This window comes from Oncorhynchus mykiss, chromosome 17 (assembly GCF_057628025.1).
Source record: "Oncorhynchus mykiss isolate SJ-2025 chromosome 17, ASM5762802v1, whole genome shotgun sequence".
Classification (NCBI taxonomy): Eukaryota; Metazoa; Chordata; class Actinopteri; order Salmoniformes; family Salmonidae; genus Oncorhynchus; species Oncorhynchus mykiss.
Genome location: NC_143038.1, coordinates 1,024,756 through 1,041,676, shown reverse-complemented (window position 1 = coordinate 1,041,676; position 16,921 = coordinate 1,024,756). Strand labels below are relative to the sequence as shown.

General features: G+C 42.7%; 2 protein-coding genes across 4 annotated transcripts; one reads left to right on the top strand and one right to left on the bottom strand.

Annotated features, from left to right (window-relative positions):
- Window positions 1-127: 127 nt before the first annotated feature.
- Window positions 128-12,041, top strand: LOC149975666 (xaa-Pro aminopeptidase 1-like). 2 transcript variants are annotated; one of them, XM_090204213.1, is made up of 20 exons: window positions 128-260; window positions 1,922-2,046; window positions 2,412-2,475; window positions 3,610-3,714; window positions 3,951-4,043; window positions 4,189-4,332; window positions 4,503-4,598; window positions 5,627-5,708; window positions 5,851-6,061; window positions 7,765-7,854; window positions 7,972-8,022; window positions 8,164-8,222; window positions 8,755-8,832; window positions 8,946-9,017; window positions 9,883-9,943; window positions 10,053-10,122; window positions 10,216-10,389; window positions 10,603-10,679; window positions 10,828-10,926; window positions 11,681-12,041. In XM_090204213.1, exons 2-20 carry the CDS (start codon window positions 1,930-1,932, stop codon window positions 11,798-11,800), a joined length of 1,863 nt encoding a protein of 620 aa, XP_090060339.1. In that variant the 5' UTR covers window positions 128-260; window positions 1,922-1,929; the 3' UTR covers window positions 11,801-12,041. The 2 variants fall into 2 exon arrangements, with proteins under 2 accessions (XP_090060339.1, XP_090060338.1); XM_090204212.1 differs by having other exon boundaries at window positions 170-1,248.
- On the bottom strand, window positions 10,980-15,720 carry LOC149975665 (uncharacterized). 2 transcript variants are annotated; one of them, XM_090204214.1, is made up of 3 exons: window positions 15,495-15,720; window positions 15,159-15,255; window positions 10,980-12,498 (listed from the first exon to the last, which is right to left on the bottom strand). In XM_090204214.1, exons 1-3 carry the CDS (start codon window positions 15,604-15,606, stop codon window positions 12,174-12,176), a joined length of 534 nt encoding a protein of 177 aa, XP_090060340.1. In that variant the 5' UTR covers window positions 15,607-15,720; the 3' UTR covers window positions 10,980-12,173. The 2 variants fall into 2 exon arrangements, with proteins under 2 accessions (XP_090060340.1, XP_090060341.1); XM_090204215.1 differs by having other exon boundaries at window positions 15,491-15,643.
- Between the last annotated feature and the right edge of the window lie 1,201 nt (window positions 15,721-16,921).

Below are 16,921 nucleotides of genomic sequence, written 5' to 3'. Positions count from 1 at the left end.
AAAACGTGAAATTTCTATAGGCCTTTTTCTCCTATGCAGGGACGTAGGCTACACACTGTTTCATACATGTTGCTGTTTACTTGAGCCGCTGTATTTTGAATTAAAGGGAGGCGAGTCTCATCTCCGTGTGGTTATTGGAAGAAGCTCGTGTCACGTGACCAGAAACGTCAAGGATTCAATGGCAGCCTACTGTTTTGTAAATTAACACAAGGGACAGCTGCATAAAATAGTGTTTTAAACGACAGAATTGCATTTCTAAGGTAAATGTACAATTTAACGTTATCTTATTAAACTGACATGGTGTTAACAAACTTTCTATCGGGGGTTCAGTTGCCCGATGCAAGAAAGCAATGAATAGAGAATATCGTGTGGTTGTAATGTGGAAGACGCTCGCGTGCTACATGCTACTCGCGTAGCCCCATTCATGTTGTCTAGCTAGCAAGATAGGCAAAGCCCACGAATATTTTTTGTAGAAAATATATGTCTAATGTGTTAACTACTACAGCTATGAACAACGTGTGACTCATACTCTAATGAAATATATACAATATTGGCTAAGAAATTCGTATTATTTTGCTCAAAGTAACTTTTCCATTGAATATCCCCCACAGCAAACTGATGAAATGCCACACCTATCCCAACTGCGACAAAATAACTGCATTGAATTAACACAATTATGCCAGTTGGAATCATTCAATTAGCAATTTAATTAGTTCACCAGTTTCCAACCACTTGTTGCCAGCGAACTTCCCATAATAATTGTTCTCAAATGGTAAACAACATCGCATGTAGGTTTCAGCCAATCCGTGAGTTCGGCGGTGGCTTTGTTGAGGCGATTGGATGACGCCCATTCTGGCATCGATGAATAAAACTACCCCATCAACAATATGGGATGATTTTATTCCTTTAATGGCCTGAAATGAAACCACTGATATTATCCATTATACACCTTACAGTATGTCAAATCTTTCAAAATCATCATCTCACGAAATGCCTTTTTGTAAATGGGGTTCTTAGACCTTGATGCATGATCAAAGTATACTGTCTAAAGGCAGCATTCAGGCCTAAGGGTAATTTAATAGTTTGCAATTGCAGCAAAGATAATAACCATAATCTGTTAATATTTAACCCTGAGTTTGTCTGAGTCAGCAAGGTTAAAGATCCAGGTGCAGACTAAGACTTTGAGCCCCACGTTAACAGGCTATTTGTCAGATATCTCATAGACGGCTGAAGACGACATGGGCTCAGGTAATTGCATTATTAATAGTTTGAGTTCACAATAATGACTAACATATATGTTTAGTTTGTCCGGTATGTCAAACGAAGCGTTTATGTTATTATTCCTTATCATTTTGTAGGAGGTCGATTCTAGTTTAGGCTATACATGGTCCACTTCTGACACCAAGGTAACGAAACAGGCACCTTCTGGCCGTAGCCCCACGGAATTCAACTGTGTCACAAAAGCATGCTCCAATGGTTGAGTCGATATAAACCAGGGTCGTTCCAGTTGTATTACACTGCTGTGTGTAGCCTAGTTCTGAGGGAGCATCTTTAGCCATGGTGTGCCTGTTCAGTTACTCTATTGTGGTTTAAACCCCTGTATCTGTGGAGGTAAAACTGTGACTGAGACAGATGAACTAACCTACCTGAGAGGGGAGGCAGGAGCATACTGTAACTGTGACTGAAACTAACTAACCTACTCGAGAGGGGAGGCAGGAGCATACTGTAACTGTGACTGAAACTAACTAACCTACTCGAGAGGGGAGGCAGGAGCATACTGTAACTGTGACTGAAACTAACTAACCTACTCGAGAGGGGAGGCAGGAGTATACTGTAACTGTGGATCCCTCCGGAGTCCCATTCTTGGGCTGCCTGTTCAGTTAGTCTGTTATGGCTTTACCGCCTGTGTATCTCTCCCTAGACGCTGCCATGTCTCCCAAGATCACGGTGGAGCTGCTGCGGCAGCTACGGCAAGCCATGAGGAACACCAAGTACATCGCTGAGCCCATCCAGGCCTACATTGTCCCCTCTGGAGACGCACACCAGGTACTGAACACACACACACGGTCGCACGTACGCAAGAACACACATATGCACACACACACACACAGAATTACTAATTAGAAATAATGAACAATAGTGAGTATAAGTCTGCCTGACCTCTAGTAATGGACAATGTGACTTTCTAGCAGGGTCCTCTCCATCTCCACATCTTTCACTCTTTCTTTCTCTCTCTCTCTCTCTCTAAACCTCATCCCTCCCTTACACCCTCTCTCTCTGGTCTTGAGTCGTGATGTGAAGAGGGGAATAATTAAGATGTTATAATAACTGCTAGGGGACCACTTATACCTGATTACTGCTGGATCTGATCTCTCTCTCTTCTCTCTCTCTCTCTCTCTCTCTCGTTACAGAGTGAATACATCGCACCATGTGACTGCAGACGTGAATTCATCTGTGGCTTCAATGGCTCCGCAGGTATTGTGTGTGTGTACTTGTGTCAGGATCTAGTTCCCTTGTTATAAAGGAGGCTGATATGGCGAGAACACCAGTGAATACACAAAGACAAACTTATCTCAGCCTTTGGTCATGTCAGACCAGATGAAATCAACACTTCATACAATACCAGGAAAGTTGTATTGTCATTTCCCATAAATGCACACCTTGATTATAACAGTGAACTTCTACGCCCTAAGAAAGAACAGGGCATCTGTAAACAATATAGACAGACATCTGCTTGTATTGAATTAGGGTCAGAGATTGGACACGTTGATAATAAAATGAAATCAGGCCATAGAAACAGGACTGTTCTGTAGCCTCGCTTGACAACCTTTGAACAGTAGCATAGTGACAACTAAAGACATGACTAAGAATCAGCTATTAAGACGACGTGTCTCCAGGCACGGCCATAGTAACAGAGAACAGATATGTAGCCTTGATTGATTGATGACGTGTCTCCAGGTACCACCATAGTAACAGAGAACAGATATGTAGCCTTGATTGATTGATGACATGTCTCCAGGCACGGCCATAGTAACAGAGAACAGATATGTAGCCTTGATTGATTGATGACATGTCTCCAGGTCATAGTAACAGAGAACAGATATGTAGCCCTGATTGATTGATGACATGTCTCCAGGTCATAGTAACAGAGAACAGATATGTAGCCTTGATTGATTGATGACATGTCTCCAGGTCATAGTAACAGAGAACAGATATGTAGCCCTGATTGATTGATGACGTGTCTCCAGGCACGGCCATAGTAACAGAGAACAGATATGTAGCCTTGATTGATTGATGACATGTCTCCAGGCACGGCCATAGTAACAGATAACAGATATGTAGCCCTGATTGATTGATGACGTGTCTCCAGGCACGGCCATAGTAACAGAGAACAGATATGTAGCCCTGATTGATTAATGACATGTCTCCAGGTCATAGTAACAGAGAACAGATATGTAGCCTTGATTGATTGATGACGTGTCTCCAGGCACGGCCATAGTAACAGATAACAGATATGTAGCCTTGATTGATTGATGACATGTCTCCAGGCACGGCCATAGTGACAGATAACAGATATGTAGCCTTGATTGATTGATGACATGTATCCAGGCACGGCCATAGTGACAGAGAAGCATGCGGCCATGTGGACAGACGGACGGTACTTCCTCCAGGCCAGCCAGCAGATGGACAACAACTGGACCCTCATGAAGATGGGTAAACAACAACAACAACACTCTTAGTTCTTGAATGGATATGGCATCTGAAGACACCTAGTTGAAGCTAGTATAAGTGGAAGTTGGTTTCTTCTGCATCTAAAGTTAAAACTTAACCAGTTTAGTATAGATTGGCCGATGCTTCTCTTGATAAGACATCCTACACATGGGACCGTCGACTCTGTTGTGAGATGTGTCAGTATTTTCTGTCTCATTGCGGGTGTTTCCTGTCACCAGGTCTGAAGGAGACACTTAGCCAGGAGGACTGGCTGATCAGTGTGCTGCCTGAGAACTCGACAGTAGGAGTGGACCCCTGGATCATTGCTGCTGGTCCGTGGAGTTCCACATCTCTTACGTCGTACACAATAACACAGTGATAATGGTGTAGCACATGTTGTTACTATACTTCCAGTGCTAAGTATCTACCATTTTGGTGCTGACTATGGTTACATGACCTGTCTGTTGTTCCATCCAGACCAGTGGAAGAACATGTCTAAGGCCCTGGCCAGTGCAGGCCACTCCCTGGTGGCTGTTCAGGACAACCTGATAGATGCCATCTGGATGGACCGTCCAACCAGACCCTCCACTCAGCTCCTCACCCTGGGCCTGGGGTTCACGGGTCGGTAGTACCGCTTGGAGCCATTATTGACCTATTCAACATTCTAGAGGTGTTATGTATCCCATCTTGTGATTGGTTGAAAGGTAGTAGCTGTACATGTGTGTACAATGTTTTTGATACATTTTCCTCATCAATGGTTCACAGTTAATCCAGGTCCTCCTCTGTTCCAGGTCTGACCTGGCAGGACAAGATGACCGCTCTGAGATCCAAGATGGCCGAGAGGAAGATCTCTTGGTTCGTTGCCACGGCGCTGGATGAGATTGCATGTATGATTCCCTTTATACTGATATAGTTACTATAACACAGCACAGAGAAATGTTTCCTATATAATTCACCCTAAACAGTCGTTGGAATTACCATATAAAATATCACCAACTCACTAACCCTGGTCATGTCGAGTTACAGGGTGCACAGGCTTTCGTTCCAACCCAGCACTAGCACACCTGATTCAACACATTTTTATTTAACTAGGCAAGTCAGTTAAGAGCAAATTATTATTTACAATGACAGCCTAATCAAATGTCTTGATTGAAGAGTAGTTGATGGGTTGAATCAGGTGTGTTAGTGCAGGGCTGGAACAAACGTCTGCCCAACCAGTAGACCTACAGGACCAGGGTTGATGCACTTTATTGAATGACCTCACCAAACAGTTAGGTTGCATAACCCTGTGAGGTAGACACGACACCCTCTGATCACCATCCAAGAACCCTGAGGCTGTACGGGTGTCCCTGTAGATGCCTGTCTGAGCACCTCGTTAGCTGGCCCTAACGGGCCTATAGAGCTCTCAGAGCTGATTGGCTGGCCAGAGTGTTTGTGTTAATTAGGGAGGACAATGTTGATGTTGATTGCACTCGTCCAGTCACTTTTAGACTAATGTGTCTAAATGAGGGGGTTTGTCTGGGCTTCTTCCTTAGAGGGTGAGGAGGGTAACCTCATCATCATAATAACAATACAATTATTAATAATAATAATAATAATAATGATTAGGATCATATTATTAATAATAATAATAATGATGATTAGGATCATATTAATAATATTAATAAAAACACAGTGCTAGCTAATTTATTTTTAGCAGAAGACACATTTTTAAATAGCTGTTTACAAGATTCAAACCACTGTACATAAAAATCCAAATCACATTTGATTTGTCACAATACAACAGGTGTAGTAGACCTTACAATCAAATGCTTACATACATTACTGAATTTGTTGAAGGAGAACAGGAAAAAAAATTGTATCCACCAAACAGGTGTAAAGTGGCAGTGTGTTTTAACTGTGTTACTCTTCCCAGGGCTGTTCAACCTCCGTGGCTCTGACATCGAGTACAACCCTGTTTTCTTTGCGTACGCCATCGTTGGAATGAACACAATCAGGTAAAAGCACCTAAATGAATATAAAATAAAACACTTTACTTTCTTTCCCAACTGTCCTTTCTCTGACACAGTATAGAATGCACAGCATACTTTGATCTCCCATGAGAAGTAGGTCATGAATCTGACCTCTGACCCCACCTAGGCTCTTCGTGGACATCAAGCGTCTGGCCGTGCCGACGGTGAGGGAGCACCTTCAGCTGGACACGCCCTCCAAGGTGGAGCTTAGCATCCAGACTGCCCCCTATGAGTCTGTGTTCACAGAGCTGCAGGCTGTGTGTGCCTCCCTGGGCCCCAAGGAGAAGGTGTGGATCAGCGACAAAGCCAGCTGCGCCCTCATGCAGGTCATCCCCAAGGTGAGAGAGTGCGACTGTGTAATTCCTGACACAAAATGGCTGTAGTGGGTGCTCATGCAGGTTATTCCCAAGGTGAGAGAGTACAACTGTGTAGTCAGGCACAAAATGACCACTGTGCATGGCTGTATCACATTGGTAGAATGAGTGGGATGGGGATGAGTTACCCCCAAACAATGTAAAGTACTTTTGTTAATAAACTCAGCAAAAATAGAAACGTCCTCTCACTGTCAACTGCGTTTATTTTCAGCAAACTTAACGTGTATATATTTGTGTGAACATAAGATTCAACAACTGAGACATAAACTGAACAAGTTCCACAGACATGTGACTAACAGAAATGGAATAATGTGTCCATGAACAAAGGGGGGGGGGTCAAAATCAAAAGTAACAGTCAGTATCTGGTGTGGCCACCAGCTGCATTAAGTACTGCAGTGTCTCCTCATGGACTGCACCAGATTTGGCAGTTCTTGCTGTGAGATGTTACCCTACTCTTCCACCAAGGCACCTGCAAGTTCCCAGACATTTCTGGGTGGAACTGCCCTAGCCCTCGCCCTCCGATCCAACAGGTTCCAGACGTACTCAATGGGATTGAGATCCGGGCTCTTCGCTGGCCATGGCAGAACACTGACATTCCTGTCTTGCAGTAAATCATGCACAGAACGAGCATTATGGCTGGTGGCTTTGTCATGCTGGACGGTCATGTCAGGATGAGCCTGCAGGAAGGGTAACACATGAGGGAGGAGGATGTCTTCCCTGTAACGCACAGCGTTGAGATTGCCTGCAATGACAACAAGCTCAGTCTGATGATGCTGTGACACACCGCCCCAGACCATAATGGACCCTCCACCTCCAAATCGATCCCGCTCCAGAGTACAGGCCTCGGTGTAACGCTCATTCCTTCGACGATAAACGCGAATCCGACCATCACCTCTGGTGAGACAAAACCGCGGCTCGTCAGTGAAGAGCACTTTTTGCCAGTCCTGTCTGGTCCAGCGATGGTGGGTTTGTGCCCATAGGCAACGTTGTTGCCGGTGGTGTCTGGTGAGGACCTGCCTTACAACAGGCCTAAAGCCCTCAGTCCAGCCTCTCTTAGCCTATTGCAGACAGTCTGAGCACTGATGAAGGGATTGTGTTTTCCTGCTGTAACTCGGGCAGTTGTTGTTGCCATCCTGTACCTGTCCCGCAGGTGTGATGTTCGGATGTACCGATCCTGTGGAGCTGTTGTTACACAATCAGCTGTCCGTCCTGTCTCCCTGTAGTGCTGTCTTAGGCGTCTCACAGTACGGACATTGCAATTTATTGCCCTGACCACATCTGCAGTCTTCATGCCTCCTTGCAGCACGCAGATGAGCAGGGACCCTGGGATCTTTCTTTTGGTGTTTTTCAGAGTCAGTAGAAAGGCCTTTTTAGTGTCCTAAGTTTTCAAAACTGTGACCTTAGTGTCTTAATGACCATTCCACAGGTTCATGTTCATTAATTGTTTATGGTTCATTGAACAAGCATGGGAAACAGTGTTTAAACCCTTTACAATGAAGATCTGTGAGGTTATTTGGATTTTTACGATTTATCTTTGAAAGACAGGGTCCTGAAAAAGGGACGTTTCTTTTTTTGCTGAGTTTATATGTAGGCCTATTTAGTAAAATGATATGTGTAGCATCAGGTACCTACTAATTCATTGCTTTGTTTTTCTGTTTTGTCCACAGGCCCACCGGTCTCCTATCCCCTACACTCCTCTCTGCCTCGCCAAAGCTGTCAAGAACGCCACCGAGATTCAAGGGATGAAAATGGCCCATGTAAGTTACCTTTTGATCCTTACAATTATTTAATTGGATTTTAGACATCATCAAATCACCATAATTGTATCATCAACCAGCCATTGATCCTGTTCGACTTTTTCTCCTCAACCACAGATCAAGGATGCTGTCGCCCTTTGTGAGCTCTTCGCTTGGTTGGAAAAAGAGGTACTTTATATGTACTTTTAAAATGTAATTTCCAGTAGTTTTGTAGCTGAAAGTAGTATTACACTTTTATGATTGCAGACTTTTTGGCTGTGAGTGTTGCAATGACTGCGTGTCATGTACTGTGTGGTTGTGGTTTTCTAGATTCCAAAAGGCACAGTGACTGAGATATCCGCAGCAGATAAGGCCGAGGAGTTACGCAGGTGGGGTTCTACTTTTCACTTCAACCATAAAATAACAAAGCTATGTAATAACAACATCTCTGATGTTTGCTCTCCAACTTCACTGATGATCCTGGATCTTTAGATTGAGATTTTAGAGGTTCAGTGCAGTCACTACACTGTGAAAAATCAGTTCTGAAGCACAAAGAATAGGACAGTTGCATACACCTCTCTCATCTCTTTCTCAAAACACATTGGAGGAGAAGGTCAGAGGGGAGGGATCTCTGGCTTTCTCATCCAATGGGTTTTGAGAAGGAGACGAGGAGAGAGTAGAGCGGGCACGAGTATGTAATCGAGATATTCCCAGTGAGTCAGAGGCTTTTGCATGAGAGGGATATTTAGCATTTGAACTCCCTCTATTGAAACAATTAGGAACTGTATGTACCTCCTTCAACTCTGCGATGCGTGCCTAAGAACAGCCCACAGCCGTGGTATATTGGCCATATACCACACCCCCTCAGTCCTTATTGCTTACATGCACACATAAATATTCATGTATTTTATGTGGTTTCAGCCAACAGAAAGACTTTGTTGGACTCAGCTTCCCATCCATTTCCAGTGTTGGACCAAACGGAGCAATCATTCATTACAGGTACCTTTGTTTATTGTAGAACTGTATTACACTGTAATTAATGTAGAGTTGTCTATAATCATGTTTTTGATAACTTATTTTGTATTTATGTACTTATTTTTGTTGTCCTATAGACCCCTCCCTGAAACCAACAGAACTCTCTCTCTAAACGAAATCTACCTCCTCGACTCTGGAGCCCAGTATATGTAAGCAATAATCCTACATGTGATAATGCTGCACATAATGTTACATGTAATAATGCTCCACATAATCATACATGTAATAATGCTACACATAATGCTGCACATAATCCTACATGTAATAATGCTACAAATAATACTGCACATAATCCTACATGTAATAGTGCTGCACATAATGCTGCACATAATCCTACATGTGATAATGCTACACATAATGCTACATGTGATAATGCTACACATAATGCTACATGTAATAATGCTACACATAATGCTACATGTGATAATGCTACATGTAATAATGCTACACATAATGCTACATGTAATAATGCTACACATAATGCTACATGTAATAATGCTACACATAATGCTACATGTAATAATGCTACACATAATGCTACATGTAATAATGCTACACATAATGCTACATGTAATAATGCTACACATAATGCTATATGTAATAATGCTGCACATAATGCTACATGTAATAATGCTACACATAATGCGACATGTAATAATGCTACACATAATCCTACATGTAATAATGCTACACATAATCCTACATGTAATAATGCTACACATAATGCTACATGTAATAATGCTACACATAATGCTACATGTAATAATGCTACACATAATGCGACATGTAATAATGCTACACATAATGCGACATGTAATAATGCTACACATAATGCTGCATATAATGCTACACGTAATAATGCTACACATAATCCTACATGTGATAATGCTGCACATAATCCTACATGTAATAATGCTACACATAATGCTATATGTAATACATAATAATGTGACACATAAGAAAAGCACGTTACAAATAAAACATATTGTTCTAATAAATTCTGGTGTTTTCTAGTGATGGAACAACAGACGTCACCCGCACCATGCACTTTGGATCCCCCTCTGCTTATGAGAAGGTAACAATTATCCATATGCCTCTCCTCTCATGACCTGCTACAGCATATGACAGAAGGAAAGTCCCAGTGGTATCTTCAGTGACCTATAGGTTTTCTCTCTGTATCTCAGGAAACCTTCACCTATGTTCTGAAGGGACATATAGCCGTCAGCGCTGCCATTTTCCCCAACGGAACCAAAGGTGAGACCTTGTTGTTTGTGGAGTACTCAATGTTGCCAGTGTTTGTTTTTAAATGACTAATATGTGAAATGTAAACCTCCACTCCACCCTTAGGCCACCTGCTGGACTCGTTTGCCCGCCAGGCGCTGTGGGAGTCTGGGCTGGACTACCTTCATGGTACGGGCCACGGGGTGGGATGTTTCCTCAATGTCCATGAGGGACCCTGTGGGATCTCCTACAAGACCTTCGCCGACGAGCCCCTGGAGGCAGGCATGATTGTCAGCGATGGTGGGTACGCTCACACATATATGGACATACACAGACTCACGTACATGCATGCAAACACACACAGACATGCAGGCACGCATACACACACACACTTACTAAATATCATGCATGCATACACAAACATACAGACAATTTAACTATTTCTCTCTCTGTTTCTTTCCGTCTCTGTTTCTCTCTCACACACACCTGAACTTGTCTCCTTCCTTTCCTCAGAACCTGGGTACTATGAGGACGGCTTGTTTGGCATTCGAATTGAAAACGTTGTTCTGGTGGTGCCAGCAAAACCCAAGGTAAGAGATTGACTAAGTATAAAATGAAGTGAAGTGTGTAGAGTGAAGAATGAGTATGGATGTTTATGGAGACAGATTGACTGACTACATGTAAAATGAAGTGTGAATGCTAGTGAAGACCATGTGACCTTTGTGTCTGTGTCCTCAGTACAACTACAGGAACAAGGGCAGTTTGACGTTTGAGCCTCTCACTCTGGTCCCCATCCAAGCCAAAATGGTAAACACAGATCTTCTCACCCAGAAAGAGGTCAGTCTTGGTCCCCATTCTTTGGAATTCATATTTTACCAAACACACTTCACTTTCTTTAGGAGGTGTCATTCATTTATTTATACTAAAATAAAGCACAAATGTATTTATACTAAAATAAAGCACAAATGTATTTATACTAAAATAAAGCACAAATGTATTTATACTAAAATAAAGGACTCATTTATTTATACTAAAATAAAGCACAAATGTATTTATACTAAAATAAAGCACAAATGTATTTATACTAAAATAAAGCAATCAGTTATTTATACTAAAATAAAGGACTCATTTATTTCTAATTTTAAAAAGTCATCATTATACAGCTCTAAAATTTAAACAGCCCTTGAAACTTGTGTAGAAATACTGTATTGTTTGGTGGAATCTTTCAGTTTCAAATCAGCTTTGCCATTGGAGACAAAGATCATGTATAAGGAGGTCTTCAGGAAATATCCACAGTTTCAAATCAGCTTTGCCATAGGAGACAAAGATCATGTATAAGGAGGTCTTCAGGAAATATCCACAGTTTCAAATCAGCTTTGCCATTGGAGACAAAGATCATGTATAAGGAGGTCTTCAGGAAATATCCACAGTTTCAAATCAGCTTTGCCATAGGAGACAAAGATCATGTATAAGGAGGTCTTCAGGAAATATCCACAGGTGCCCTTTGAAACCTGGGAAATCGATTAGTAATAGTTCTGCCATTTTGTATGTTATCACTCTGTGTGTGACACTCTCTCTTCTCTTCCTGCAGCGTGATTGGGTGAACGAGTACCACAGGCAGTGCCGGGAGACGATTGGAGCAGAGCTGGAGAGGCAGGGCCGCAAGGAGGCCATGGATTGGCTGATCAGGGAAACCCAGCCAATCGCCTGAAGGCTATTCTGTGACTGACTCTTATTTAATTCAATTGTATTGCCCAGGAGTACAATTGATCGATCAATTGATTGCTCATCTCAGCAGTGATGATAACCTTTTCTTTTGATATTTTCTCTGAGAAATTACTATCTATGGTTCTGGTCTCTGTGTATTTCACGCTATGCTTCTTTTCTAAAGCACACCATCCATGTCTGAACTGTTTTATGGCGATTCAATAAATATCCAAGTGTGGAAAAAAGGATCGTTCACAACTTCCAAATAACTTCATCAAAGTTCATCCACTTTAGACAATGTTTTTCCCAAAATACAAACTTGAATAGGACAAAAAAATCAAACACCCCTCCCATGAAGTGGAACATGCCACCTTGCTCTAGAGCTGCATGTAGAAGTTGGGCGGGTCCAGGATGATACCACTATTGGGATCATTGGCGTAGTCCTGAAAGGTTAGCTCTTCTTGCTCCTTCGATCCACCAGGGGTGATATTCTGCATATTGTCCTCTTCCTCCAGCCCTATGGGTAGAGGGTTACTGTAGATGTAGTAGATTCTGGAGTTGTCCTTAGATGCTTCCTGCTTTCTGAAGAATGAGAGAGGGTTTCTGAAACTGGCGGATCTCTTGATAGCTCCGATGTCCACCGGGTTGACTGGTACGTCACGGAGCACAGCACTCTCATACATTTGGGCCCTCTTCAACAGCCTGGAGGCGGGAAAAGATATAATGCGCTTTCAGGGAACTGTGGGACATTCTATGTGTTCTTTCTTGTCATTTTAAACCAATGCATTAAAATCATTATCCATCATTATTTTGTGTGCACACCAACATGGTAAACCAACATGGTAAACCAACATGGTAAACCAACATGGTAAACCAACATGGTAAACCAACATGGTAAACCAACATGGTAAAAAGACCATTCAGTTTCATCATATGTCCATGGAGTGTCACTGTTCTACTGTGTTAAATGTGGAGTCGTACAGTGAGGAAAAGGCTACGCCAGAGGAAGCCGGGCTCATTGTAATGTAATGGCTGGAATGGAATAAATGGAAAGGTATTAAACGCATCAAGCATGGAAATGACATGTTTGACTCCGTTCCATTAATTCCATTCCAGCCTCTACATTGAGCTGGCCTCCTATAGCTCCTTCCACCAGCCTCCTCTGGGCTACACGTCTAGGTTTGTCACCAAAACCACCTTCAACAAAGGTTCAATGTAATTTAAACATCATATTCCATTACCAAATATTTTGTTTGCTCCAATGTAGGCTAATGAGTGAGAGTCATTACTAAGATGACTTTAGCTGAGGATGCCAACATGACTCAGAGAGGTAATTGTAAGCCAGAGATATAAACATGACCCAGAGACAGATGACCTCCTGCGACCATGACAGGAGATGCTGTAGAGCCTCTTTAGATATATATGAAGTACAGGGAATTATGGGTACTGTAGTACAACAAGACTTACCTCCTGTGACTGTGACAGGAGATGCAAAGCGAGAGGTTTTACTCCACCCAAAATCTGTCCACGAAAATAATTTATTTACAAGAATATTTTTTTTATGGAGGTCAACGAGAGTGTTGAATTTGTCAATAAAAAAATGTAATTGCTAATTTGCTATTTGAGGCTTATTTGATCGAATTGACGTTTCGTAATGTTTGTTACGAATGCACTGATATACAGTGGGGGAAAAAAGTATTTAGTAAGCCACCAATTATGCAAGTTCTCCCACTTAAAAAGACGAGAGGCCTGTAATTTTCATCATAGGTACACTTCAACTATGACTGACAAAATGAGAGAAAAAAAATCCAGAAAATCACATTGTAGGATTTTTTATGAATTTATTTGCAAATTATGGTGGAAAATAAGTATTTGGTCAATGACAAAAGTTTATCTCAATACTTTGTTATATACCCTTTGTTGGCAAACGTTTTCTGTAAGTCTTCACAAGGTTTTCACACACTGTTGCTGGTATTGTGGCCCATTCCTCCATGCAGATCTCCTCTAGAGCAGTGATGTTTTGGGGCTGTTGCTGGGCAACACGGACTTTCAACTCCCTCCAATGATTTCCCATGGGGTTGAGATCTTGAGTCTGGCTAGGCCACTCCAGGACCTTGAAATGCTTCTTACGAAGCCACTCCTTCGTTGCCCGGGCGGTGTGTTTGGGATCATTGTCATGCTGAAAGACCCAGCCACATTTAATCTTCAATGCCCTTGCTGATGGTAGGCTTTGATACTTTGGGCCCAGCTCTCTGCAGGTCATTCACTAGGTCCCCCCGTGTGGTTCTGGGATTTTTGCTCACCGTTTTTGTGATCATTTTGACCCCACGGCGTGAGATCTTGCGTGGAGCCCCAGATCGAGGGAGATTATCAGTGGTCTTGTATGTCTTCCATTTCCTAATAATTGCTCCCACAGTTGATTTCTTCAAACCAAGCCGCTTACCTATTGCAGATTCAGTCTTCCCAGCCTGGTGCAGGTCTACAATTTTGTTTCTGGTGTCCTTTGACAGCTCTTTGGTCTTGCCCATAGTGGAGTTTGGAGTGTGACTGTTTGAGGTTGTGGACAGGTGTCTTTTATACTGATAACAAGTTCAAACAGGTGCCATTAATACAGGTAACGAGTGGAGGACAGGGGAGCCGGTCTGTGAGAGCCAGAAATCTTGCTTGTTTGTAGGTGACCAAATACTTATTTTCCACCATAATTTGCAAATAAATTCATTAAAAATCCTACAATGTGATTTTCTGGATTTTTTTTCTCATTTTGTCTGTCATAGTTGAAGTGTACCTATGATAAAAAATTACAGGCCTCTCATCTTTTTAAGTGGGAGAACTTGCACAATTGGTGGCTGACTAAATAATTTTTTGCCCCACTGTAAGTGGACACGTGGAATTTCTGCAACTTGTCCAATTTCTGCAAAACCGACTTTATATCGGAGATGTGCCTTTTGTCATAGAGATAGAACTCTCATCATGGATATAACCTGTTTTAGAATGGGCCTTGCCATTGAGGGCCTCCACCATTTTAAAGTAGTCAACTGAGTGGGGATTCCTATGAGTTAGGAACAATCAATCAATGATGAAGACTTTTAAATAGAGTTAGCCTCAATGGCGCTGCCAATGCTCTCTAACAGATGCTATTATGCCCCAGATACAAAGATGAGTGCTCTATCTAACTCTATGGCCTGTTTACGCGATTATCTGCCCTCTCATTGGCTAGAATGGTTCCACCTGATCTCACCTCCTCCGGCCTGCCTTCCTTATTTGAGGACATATCCAATATCTTGTCAATATAATATACAATCTTTGCAAATATTCATATGTAGTACAAAGCATTATGGGTATTGTAGTACATCAAGTCTTACCGTCTGCGGTTGTGACAGGATATGCTGCAGAACAGGCCAGTGATGGTGAGAACACACAAGGCTAGAGACATTAGGATGATGTTGAACACGTTGAGCTCTGGAAGAAGAAGGATAGGAACAAGTGACTACGGTGACCATATTCTAAGAAGAGGGGAAAACAAGTGAAGACTAAGGTTCACCTTCATTTCAAGTCAAACACTGAAACTTATTCAAGACCCACTCAACTAACAACACTCCCAATTCAACTTACAAATGAGGAGGCTAGATTCAACAGTGAGCCTTCTTACAATATGTTTATAGGTACCAAAAAGCAGCCCTATAGTTGACCTTACCTACCATGTACTGCTGCGTTCATATCCTGGTCGACCGTGGTGAGAGCCGCAGTCCTGTTCATATCAAACGCCATCACCGTCACACTACTGTGGTTGTGGGTCCCAATCCCACTCATATTGTTGCCATTGGCATCCACCACATGGACTGATCCCAGGCTTCAAGCTCTACTCGCTGATTTAAAAGCCCTCAACACCATGTGACTCCCCCAAACTATTCTTGGCTCTGTTCTGTTGTCGTGGAAACTTGGCGCCCCTCTTTTAGCGCCCCCCAGCCTTTGTTCTGCACCCTTTTTAGTTGTTGTACCCCTCTTCCCCCTCCCATCTCTCCATACACCCCTCGTTTGCATGTTATTAGTATTCTCTCCATCCCTGAGGGACAGTGAGAGAGAGGGAGTATTCTCTCCATCTCTGAAGGACAGTGAGAGAGAGGGAGAGGGAGAATTCTCTCCATCTCTGAAGGACAGTGAGAGAGAGGGAGAGGGAGTATTCTCTCCATCTCTGAGGGACAGTGAGAGAGAGGGAGAGGGAGTATTCTCTCCATCTCTGAGGGACAGTGAGAGAGAGGGAGAGGGAGTATTCTCTCCATCTCTGAGGGACAGTGAGAGAGAGGGAGAGGGAGTATTCTCTCCATCTCTGAGGGATAATGAGAGAGAGGGAGAGGGAGTATTCTCTCCATCTCTGAGGGACAGTGAGAGGGAGTATTCTCTCCATCTCTGAGGGACAGTGAGAGGGAGTATTCTCTCCATCTCTGAGGGACAGTGAGAGAGAGGGAGAGGGGGATAGTGGTGGAGGGTGGGTGGGTAACAGTCTGAATACTCATGGCAGGTTCTGAGTGGTGCCCCACTACATTAACAGGGAGCTACAGTACTTTAGGCCTCTTGGGTTGAACACCACCAACTTTTCCCTCAACACCGCCACCCACTTTAGTACAGACAAGATATGTTGTGTTCATGTTCTGACACTATAATTGGTTTCACAGCTAGTTGAGCTTCAGCTAACGACCCCAATAATAACAATATGTTGTAATATGGCCTCTATAAGAAAAAAGTCCATCGTGTTCAATACATCACGTATCAGCTTCTTTTCATCACATCCTGTCAAACAAGGAACATACTGTCTGTGTCCCAAATGGCCCCTATCCCTAACTAGTGCACTACTTTTGACCAGAGCCCTTGTCAAAAGTAATGCACTTTATAGGGAATAGGGTCCCATTTGGGGAGCACACACTGTATTGTATTGGAACACATTGCGTAATAGCCTGGCTATCTGCAGTAGCGTTCCAGTGTGAAATGAAGCATGACGAGTTGGTAGAGGAATACAATGCTCTCTTTGTCTCTGTCTGCTCTCTGTGCGTAGCCCATATTGGGAAACCATGGCTACAACCTGGATATAGAGGTCATTATTAGGATTCTCGGTATTCATTAAAAAAAA

Coding starts and splice junctions, on each gene's coding strand:
- LOC149975665 (XM_090204214.1), bottom strand. CDS start 15,606: ATGAGTGGGATTGGGACCCACAACCACAGTAGTGTGACGGTGATGGCG. Junction 15,256..15,494: donor TATGAACGCAGCAGTACATG/GTAGGTAAGGTC, acceptor TTCTTCTTCCAG/AGCTCAACGTGTTCAACATC. Junction 12,499..15,158: donor TCCTGTCACAACCGCAGACG/GTAAGACTTGAT, acceptor TCCCGCCTCCAG/GCTGTTGAAGAGGGCCCAAA.
- LOC149975666 (XM_090204212.1), top strand. Junction 8,223..8,754: donor AAGGCCGAGGAGTTACGCAG/GTGGGGTTCTAC, acceptor ATGTGGTTTCAG/CCAACAGAAAGACTTTGTTG. Junction 10,123..10,215: donor TTTCCCCAACGGAACCAAAG/GTGAGACCTTGT, acceptor CTCCACCCTTAG/GCCACCTGCTGGACTCGTTT.